This window comes from Vespa crabro, chromosome 12 (genome assembly GCF_910589235.1).
Source record: "Vespa crabro chromosome 12, iyVesCrab1.2, whole genome shotgun sequence".
NCBI lineage: Eukaryota > Metazoa > Arthropoda > Insecta > Hymenoptera > Vespidae > Vespa > Vespa crabro.
Genome location: NC_060966.1, coordinates 2,647,552 through 2,658,319, shown reverse-complemented (window position 1 = coordinate 2,658,319; position 10,768 = coordinate 2,647,552). Strand labels below are relative to the sequence as shown.

At 29.6% G+C, this 10,768-nt stretch overlaps 1 protein-coding gene across 1 annotated transcript; it reads left to right on the top strand.

Moving 5' to 3' along the window:
* Nucleotides 1-213: 213 nt before the first annotated feature.
* Nucleotides 214-3,469, top strand: LOC124428362 (glutamate receptor ionotropic, kainate 5-like). Its single transcript, XM_046972306.1, has 9 exons — nucleotides 214-248; nucleotides 771-953; nucleotides 1,015-1,502; nucleotides 1,579-1,908; nucleotides 1,993-2,074; nucleotides 2,377-2,447; nucleotides 2,598-2,687; nucleotides 3,349-3,393; nucleotides 3,455-3,469. The coding sequence occupies exons 2-9, from the start codon at nucleotides 779-781 to the stop codon at nucleotides 3,467-3,469; spliced, it is 1,296 nt and encodes a 431-aa protein (XP_046828262.1). The 5' UTR covers nucleotides 214-248; nucleotides 771-778.
* The last annotated feature ends 7,299 nt before the right edge of the window (nucleotides 3,470-10,768 follow it).

The following is a 10,768-nucleotide window of genomic DNA, read 5'->3' as shown; positions in this document are numbered from 1 at the left end:
ATCAAAAGACATATATCCGTTGAAATGTAATAAATAAGTCACGTTATTATCCTCTGATATCTTGATAACTACTATCACTTCTTTGAAACATTGTATCCATCCCTTCCAATTTGTATTATTCAAAGCGAACGATTTCATGATGTATAAAACTTGTAACACTACCTCTGCCATTATTTCTGTTGCACTTAGTATTTGAAAATATTCTGCGTGAATTTCTTTGTCTGTTTCTTTGACTGATATTTACGATCGTACGTATGGCTTCGTAATATGCTTTAAAATTTGCAATGTACTTCCCTTTCTTACTTTCATCGTATTCTCAACGTCAATTTATTGTGTAGGTCAAAGAAAGGTTAAAACAGATTATGTAAATATTCATTATTTTTCATATTTTTTGTTCTCTTACTTCCTATCATATAAGATCAATACGTTCGATGGCTAATGTGAAACTGCATGAATAATTAAATGGAACAACGGAGATTCTATCGTTTGTATTGTTCACCTATAGTGTTTACGTGTGTCTTTGTGCGTAGAAAGTCTATTTATCTAGTTAAAGATAAAATCATTTTCTTCGCATTAATACACACATGAACATTGCGTGACTTACGATCTACACGACAATCATAAATGATCTGAAAATAATTCTTTCAATAGTTTAAAAATTTAGTCTCTTGTGATCTTCCTTTGCTGTCGGTTGGACGATATTTCATTTTCGCTAAGAGTTGTCGAATCGTTCAAATTGAAAAATAGTCCAATAATAATTCAATGGACAGATGAACAAATGGCATTTATTGTGCTATTGAAGATACTTCTTCTTCTTTTTCTTTTTCTTCCGAAGATCGCAAGTTTAATCGAATTTCATTCAATCGGGGAAGAACAAACTTCTTTTATCATAGATATTTGCAAATTACACGGATTGAAATCTGTAATATTTTTATATGCCGAATCTACAGAAGGTAAATGTATTTTCTATTTTCTTCTCTTCATTTCTATTATATTTATATTTATTTTGCTCAGAAATGGAAATGGCAACGATGATATTCAAATATAGGCGGACACTATCTCGTGAAGGAGTTGCGAGCACCAATTTGTACTTTTCACAATTGCACGAATCATCGTATTACTTAAAGCACATTGTACGACCGTATTATATAGTGGTGATCTCAAATTACAACGCAATGAATCAGTTCTCATTAGCAACAAGTACCTTTGACATGTCTTCAGCTGTGTGGCTAGTGATATTCATTTATAAGGAAAGTAATTCCGATTATTGTCACAATCCACCAGGTAATATATTTCATTTGAAATTCAACTCTGAAATGATGATCCGTTGTGGTACAGAAAACATTTTACAAGAATGGTATTCGGTTGATACGCATCAAATCGAGATTAATGATGTAGCAACTTGGAGCTCAAAGAAAGGAATCAATAAAATGGTTCCAGATTTTATTTACGAAAGAAGATATAATTTACAGGGTTTAATCATGAGAGCTACTATAGTTAAGGTAAAATATTCTCGTTTTTATTTAACAATAAAATTTTTCTCAATTTTCATCTTTCTTTTTTCTTTGTTATTTATAGGGTTCACTATTCACAATTAAAAACAAAGATGGTGAATTAGACGGTATATTTGGTAGAATAATAAGAGAACTTTGTGTAGCTCTAAATTTTAGTTTCAACGTTGTCTCAGAAGTAGAAGAATATGGAAGGTGGGATCCAGAAAGAAAAATTTGGTCCGGTGGAATTGCGGAATTATATACTGGACGTGCTGACATTTCTATTTCAGATTTTATTATTACAAATGATAGATTGAAAGTCGTTAACTTCACGCTCCCTTTTTTAAACTCCAAAAACATTCTCGTCATTCGAGTACCAGAAAATTTAAGGATTCAATTGTCATCTTACTTTTTAGTACGATTATTTGCAATAAAATATTTTATTGTTCCCTTCTTCAGGTATTAACCCTTATAAATTAAAAAATTTTTATTTTTGTAGACTTTTACTCTTTCTGTTTGGATTGCTGTGTTTGGCGTATTAATTGCTTCATCGATTTTCCTGATCTTTCTCAAAATAAAAAGTACAACCAAATGTAAAGTAGGATATTTATTGATCGATAATTTTTTAGAGATTTGGGGTATATTTTGCCAACAGGGAATTGCGGGTTTGATTCTATGTTTCTTGAATTACGTTTCATTTCGTGTTTCTAATAGGTATATTTACTTAAAGTATTTGTTGCTGTAGATTTCTCTTATAAATCTTCATTACGAATAGCATACTTCTCTATATCTCTTTTGGTTATCGTCTTTTGGGCCGCCTATTCAGCTGCTTTGATAAGCTGTTTAATGTCTGTAATCAACGTGTTACCATTTAATTCATTAGAGAGCTTCGTTGCGGACGGTACTTATCAGCTTGCCGCCACTCGTGGTTCGGCTTATTACGATAAGTTTGCAGTAAGTATGATACGTACATCATAGTATATGTACATATATAATCTGCATCTATCTATACATATATATATATATATATATATATATATATATATATATATATATGTATAAAAAAATAAATATAAGAAAACAAAGAAATATATTTATTTGTAGAATTCGAAAGACCCGTTAGCAGAGAAGGTAATGAAGTTGATGCTAAATGTTGAAAAATTGCCCATTACCGATCATGAAGGATTCGAAATGGTACAATGAAGTATTATAAAAAAGAAAATTAAATAATATTCATTTATATAGTGCGTAATCTAAATGCGGCAAAATTTCAGGATTGAATTTCTCATATATAAAAAAGAAAAAACAGGCTCTATCAATATCAGTACGGAAATATTTAAACTGCGAATTTATAGATGTTCAAATAGAATCTTATATTTCTCCAATATTTATTCACTGGAATTATGATCCAAACTGTTGACATTTTCTTAAAGATATGTTCAACATGTCCAACTACTGCTTGAATACAAACTTTACTTTATGGTCCTGTTGATTTCCGAATTGAATTCAAGATACACTTACTTATAATTGAGAATATGGTAATCTATTTGCGAGTGAACAAAATATTCAGTATAACAAAAAAGTAATCAGATTTTGTTACATATTTAAACAGAATGTAACTGTTGATTCAGATTGAATTCCGAAGAATAAAATAATCATGATTGGAAATATAATCATGTGATAATATCCAACTCTAAAGTCTAATAACACGAAAATTAAACATTTTGGGATCCATATTGACAGAACCTATTTTTTTCTTCTCTACATATGAAGAATTCATTTTTGAAATTTTGCCACATAGTTTCGTTGTACACTGTATATAGTTTTATTATTAATATTCATTATGAAATTACAGATTTGTAAAAATTGGAAACTAGCAATCTACACGAGTGACCAATTGGTCGGTGCAGAAAATCTGAAAATACCATGCAATATAATTTGTATTGAAACGGGACATACAGACAGTTTTGCTATGATTTTATCTAAATCCAATCCGTTCATTGACGTCATCAATTTCCAGTAAGAACACAAGTATCAAATAATATAAATTTTTATTTAATGTAAGTTATAAGACTAACTCATTCTAGATTGCAAAAATTTATCGACAATGGTATAATGAATCACTTAAAAGATACGATATTTAAAAAGAAATCCCATGATGTGATCAAGCATCAACCGGTTCTTTTAATTAGCGTTATGCCGCTTATTCTCTTCTTCTTTATTGGCGTCGTTTTGAGTACCTTTATTCTGATCATAGAAAACTATATTATCGTCCACAAAGAAAAGAATATTTCCATGGTAGATCGTATAACGTCTATTAAGTGCTCAGAATTTTATGTGAAAAGGAAGAAATGTATTAGATAATTTGATAATAAATTACGCAGATCGGAAATGTGCACAAGTAAAATACAATTCTAACAGCAACCATAATGTGCATCGATAATATATATTTATATATATATGAGTATATATACATATATATATACATATAATACATATATATATATATATATATACAAGTATATGTATATGTAATTGTGGGTATGTGGTATGTGAAAATGTATTTCTACATCAAAGAAGATAAAGAAGCAACATAAAAAGAATGAAAAGAACTTTTACTGATCGATATATAAAAAATCTGTGCCAGTAAAGATAAAATCATTTTATCCCAATCGTGACGTGACTTCCGATCTACATAACAATCATAATAAACTTCATGACAATAATTCTATCAATAATTGGAACATTTACTCCCGTGTGATCAACTTACGTTCGGATTGAAATTTTCTTATTTTGTGTAGAACTTACTCGTTGATTCATTCAACTATAAGTACCACTATAATAATACAATAGATAAACGAAAAAATGGCGTTCGTTGTGCCATTGAAGATGTTTCTTCTTCTTTTTTATTTCAGAAGACCGCCAAATCATATGAATTTCATTCTATCGGCAATGGTCAGACTTCTTTTATTATAGATATTTGTAAATTATACGGATCGGAATTTGTAATATTTTTATATGCCGAATCGACAAAAAATAAAGATATTTTTCATTTTCTTTTCTTCATTTCTATTGTATTCTTTTTACATTCTTTTCAGAAATAGAAATGACAACAATGGTATTAAAAAGGAGGCGAGCATTTTATCGTAAAGGGATTGCGAGCACGAATTTGTATTTTTCACAATTGCACGAATCATTGTATTACGAAAAGCGAATTGCACGTTCGTATTACATAGGAGTGATCTCTAATTACAACACGAGTAATGAGTTCTCTTCAATAACAAATACTTTTGACTTGTCTTCAGCTAGTAATATTTATTAATAAGAAACATGGTTCCGATTATCGTGACAATCCATTACATTTTGATGAAATAATATATTTCATCTAAAATTCAGCTTAGAAATATTGGTCCGTTGTGGTACGGATAATATTTTATGGGAATAGTATTCGGTCAATACGAGTCTAATTGAGATTAATGATGCAGCAACATGCAGTTTAGAGAAAGGAATCATTAAAATGGTTCCAGATTTTCTTTACGAAAGAAGATATAATTTACAGGATTTGATTATGAGAGCTAGTCAAAGTAAGATAACTTCGTCTAGATATTTTTTTATTTTCTATTTAAAAAGAATTATCTCTATATTTCTTCATTTTATTTCTTTTTCATATTTAGGATAGAACATTCTTAAGAATGATGATGAATTAGACGGTATAGTCGATAGAATATTAAAAGAACGTTGAGTTATTCTTAATTTTAGTTTCGATATTATCTCGGAAAAAAATATGGAAGGTAGAATACAAAAGAAAAAACTTGGTTTGGAGCAATTGCAGAGTTATATACTATATTTGCTAACTTTTCTATTTCAGATTTTATTATTACCTATAACAGATTGAATGTCGTTGATTTCACGTTTTCTCTTGTTATCTCCAAAAGTTGTCTTTTCGTTAATCAGAAACATTTACGTTTAAATGGTCATCTTATTTTCTAGTATGATAAATTCCAATCAAATTTGATCTTTTTCTCTTTGCGTTAATATTCATTAATTACAAAATGTTTAATTTTATAAACTTTCAATCATTTTCTTTGGACTGCTATATTTAGAGTATTAATTGATGCATCTTTATATATATATATGTATATATATATATATTGATAAGAGTATATAATTAACAGATATATTATGAAGATTTTAATTCAAGTAAATATTCATGTTTTCGTACAGAACCAACGATCGAAAGACTAAACTACTGTTTTTATCAAGTAATGCGGATTAATGCGTGTTAGTTTTTGTTGCGTTGTGAGGCCGCGTCTCATACTGGACCAGTTTTCTTATCGTCAGAGCTGCAGACCCACTGATTACAATGAATAAGGGCGGCGGCATTAGGCTAGGATACCGTTGAAGGAACTCAGTTAAATTACGCTCGCCGCGTTCCTGCAAATTAATGGGAGAACGGGTGTTCTTTTAAGAGATCCTGAATTCGCGAGATGGCAGCATGATAATAAATATTGCTCACATTGAAGCTATCACCGTATATTTATGAAGTAAGATACAATTGTTGATATCTTTTGTGCAATGATGTGTAGTTAGATGTACTGCTCATTTCTGAAGGACTGATAGTCAGTAATGTATTATAATGAGAATCGAGAGTCTAGGTGCCGTGAGTCTGAAGTATGTAACTTGACTAACTTTTTGGCTTCTTTAGATCTATCCGCGAAGATTGTAGTGAAATTATGAAAAGGAATGAAAAGGAAGTTTGGAGGAAGGAAGGAATGAAAATGGAGTTGAAGTAAGATCTGAGCATGGAAAGGAAAGGAATAAATGCTAATTGGTCGGGGATGGATTAGAATAGTCCATTGGAATGTTTAAACATTCCGTATGTATCCTCTTTATTCTAGTGATTATGTAAACTAAAATATTTCAAATCAATGGATATTTCAGGACTAGGTGCCAAACAACTCTTGCCTTGTCTACTTTCTAGGCGTCTACTTTCACTATTTATTTATAGCCTGGCTCGACATATTGTTAAAAACTAGATACTTGATTAAAAATGCCTAAGCCTGGACAAAGATAGAAATGTGTTTTTTATCTATGCGTTTTATTAGCGAGTATCCAACTAGTTCCCAAGGGTAAATATTTCTAATAGTGATATATGATCCTTAGGAGAAAGTACAGTAAACAAGTGAGGGAGGCATGTGCGTTATATAACATAATATGCACATATTATTAATGGAGAATAATAAAAGATGCGATTATTGATTAAATATTTCATAAAGGAACACTAATAATTAATTATTAAAATCTTCTCTACTTTCATCTATAACAAGGACATAAATGTTTTTCAATGAAGTTATGTATTTGTAGTTTTTAAAATTTATAATGAGTATTATTCTGGAATTTTTTAAAAATAATGAAACTTATTTCGACAAGACTCTCAATTAGTCAATTGTTGAACGCGATAAATTTAACCGCGTACCCGCAAATTAATGTGAGAATGCAGTCTTTTAGAAAAATCCTGTGGAGGATGTGAAATAGATGCGTGATAAAATTCATTTCGTAACTTTATTTTATATTTTTGACGCATTGAAATAAAAAGGAAGAGATATACTTTTTGTTATTGTCTATTGCAAATTGTGTAACATGAAACTGAGTGAGTCAGGACCAGTGTTGCTACTAATGCTCGATTGTTTTAAAGTCTTTAATATAGAGATTGATTGATCTAATGATTTCTCTCAGAATATTTGTGAAGATAATCATGAAATGATGAAAAGGAAACGGCAATGGAAAGGAAGGAGTTCAAATAAGAAAGTGCATGGAAAGGAAAGTAATGATTCTTATTGAATGTGTCAGAATAATTCGTATGTATATGTGTATATAATATATATATATATATATATATATATATATATATATATATATATATATACACGTATGTATGTATGTATGCACGTATGCATGTATATATGTATATATGTATATAATAATATTGTATTAATAGAATTTGCAATCAGTCTATGAAGATTTAATATCCGAATTTTGTTTTACATTCTCCTGATACGTTGTAGAAATATATTATGCTTCAATTCGTTTATCAACACGAGTTCAATCTATTAAACGATAAAGACGTTGCATTCTGTTTATAGAATAAATATCAACGCGAATTTAATTGCGTATCATTGATCATGTTAAAAACGTAAAAAACGAATGAAATATAAATGAAAATATTAGAAGAGTTATATAGAAATTGAAGATGACTGAAATATGAAAGCTAATGACAAATCAAATGATTATTAATATAACATGAACAAAAAATCAATAATTCACGTGATGCGACAATATTTACAATTATTATATACTCCCATCGATTAAATTTGCGTTCGGTCTGAGAGAAGAAAACCTATAAAGGATCTCATTTTTGAGTTCGTACACATTTATATAATAATTGTAATGTAAAGGAGTATATTTAAGAATTTGAAAAAAAATAATAAAAAAGATATTGAAGAGACTTATCAATTAATTACTAAAAATATCAAATCATTTCAAATTATGAATTATTGGTGGATGATATTTGATTTATGCAGTTAGTACGTATTTATTTTGCCTACATGTTATCAATTACTCCGCACAAAATTTCTTACCATCCATAAAAATATAAAATAAAAGGAACATATAAAAGATGTAGAAAAATTTAGAAAACTATTCAATACTTATAAAACTCAAACCTTTGTTATGATTATTAGCAATGTCTAATTATGCCTTCGATGATGTGAAATTTAAGATTCTCTATTTCCTGTTTGCATTCAAATTCAATACTCAATAACCGATCCAAATAATTTTTTCAAGTATTTAGTAATCGACTGGAGTCTGTAATAATATTATCATTTTCATTTTTCACCATTTCCGTTCTAGCTTGGAATCTCTTTCGAAAATTATTTATCCCATTGTACATATCACGGACGTTACTACTTTGACAATTTTTAATTATTTCTTGACATTTTTATACATACTGTTATTATTTTTTATACATTTAATATTATTATTATTAGTAATATTGTTACGACGCAACTTAGAGGAGTTTGAAGTGAACTCGAAACTAGATGTCCATCTCTATACATCCAGGAATTTTGACACGTAAACATCAGTTGTCATCTGTCTTCTATAAGAACTCGAACTAAGAGAACGTAATTAGTGAATGTCCCGAAATATCTAAATATTTTATTAAAAGAGTTAATCTGTTAAATTGTTCATGGTAAATAAGTTGTTCGTGTTTTAGTTATTAAAGTTCTTTTTTGTTTTAACGTGTGGTAGTGCGTAACAACATACAGTCTATAATTTATTTTTAATATCTGTGTTTATTATTTAATATTCTTTAAGAATTAAAACAGGAAATTCTTATTTTCCTTATAAACAAGGTATGTAATTATTATTGAAGTAAAAATACATATTAAAATAAGAAACGAGTGAAAATTATATTACAAATTATTCATCAATCCAATAAAGAAATAAAAATGGTTTTATACAACAGTGTTGTTGCATTTATATTTTTTATAAGTAGTACTATAAAATTAAATGATTAAAGAAGCTTACCTGTAAGTGAAATTCAATCATAATTGTATGGAGCGCCTTTTTCGAAGAGATCAAGTTGTAGTATCTCTATATTGTACCATTTGTCTATATTGTACCATTGTCGCCACATACTTTAAAGTCTAACATAAAACAAAAGAATTGCAACTGCATCTGCCAAGCGACGCCATGACACGTCATTCTTTTTAAAGTTACGCCATAACAAAAAGTGTGTTTCTTACCAAACTAAATAGTCAGAAAGAAGGAAATGTATTGAAAGGAAAGTTTTTGGTCAAAGAAGCGCTCCATATAATTATGATTGAAATTCATTTTGAAGTAAGCTTGTTTAATCATTAAATTGTATTTCGCGCCTCCTCGAAATCAAATTGCAGCTGTTGATAATTGTTACAGTTATTGAATTATCATAGATATTACAAGATTAGCCAGTAAAAAATATGTGTTAACTTTGAAAAATTAATACGAACATTTAATTATCTAGTATAATCAATGCAAAAATATCTTTATCTTAAATTCTCTTTTGTAAAATCTGGCAAAGTTTTCCGATTTCGAAGACTATCTGGCTGTTTTTAAAATACAATCGATAGAAATTCCATTTCTACTAGCTGCTGAAGTTGAAGCGTCTCGTGTACTATTAGAACTGAAGATAGACGTGTTCACATCACTGTCCTTCAACCTCCTTTATCCATCCACTCAATGTTTGAAATTTCGAAATGAGATGAACAGTTTATTTTTAGTATCTCTCAATTGTTTAGTTTTTCGTATATAAAATTTGAGTGTATTAACAGGACAAATAAACGCTTCCTTCGAGTAGAATGGAATAGACAACAGTTGCTTTTTATTCAACCCAGATGTTTTAATACGCATTGGGATTCTTATTTCGATTGTACTTTTAATCGTGCCAATATTTCGAATGTCAATTAATGACAGAGTCTGCATGCGGTGTGCTATCATCAGAGCTAACGATGAAGCCAACTTCATTGATAATTTTTCAAGAATTAATTCGTCATTACATCCCCATTTTTTTAAACAATCCAAAACCAACTCCACGTATAGTTATATTTTGCTTTTGGTGGCCTTACTTAGTTTCGATATTCTTTTAAAGAATCTTTTAATTTCTGGATTTTCCCCAAGTTTAGGCCCATGAACGAGAGCAATAGTTAATCGAAAGCTATTTAGCGACTCATGCATATCCCCATTATCATACTCAACCGTTAAAAGCATTAACATATTCTGGGTTGTACTAGAAAGGGAGTCTATTCCGATATTGTTGTAGAATTTCTACTATTTTTTCAGATCAATGTCGTAATGTTTCATAGATTCTCGATTCAAGGATGCTATCATAATTTACATGGACTCTTCTGGTACTGATTTTAATGCATAAGCTCTCCTGATATAATTTCTGATACCAGGGTAATCCTCTGCCATATTGGGTGGGGTTGCCTGTCGAATGTGATAAGTAAATTAATATTTGATTTAAAGTAAAGTGGTTCCGAATTAAGCATTGACAAAAATACTGTAAACCAAGCTTGCGTGTCCATTGTGGTACCACCAATATGCCTCTAGCTTTATCAGTCCAAATTTTCTCTAACACCCGTAGAATAGTAGAAAATGGCGGAAAGACATAAGAAAAGTATGTTTTCCAGTTGAGAGTGAAAGCGTCAATTGCTATTGATCCTCGATCTTTTTTCCAC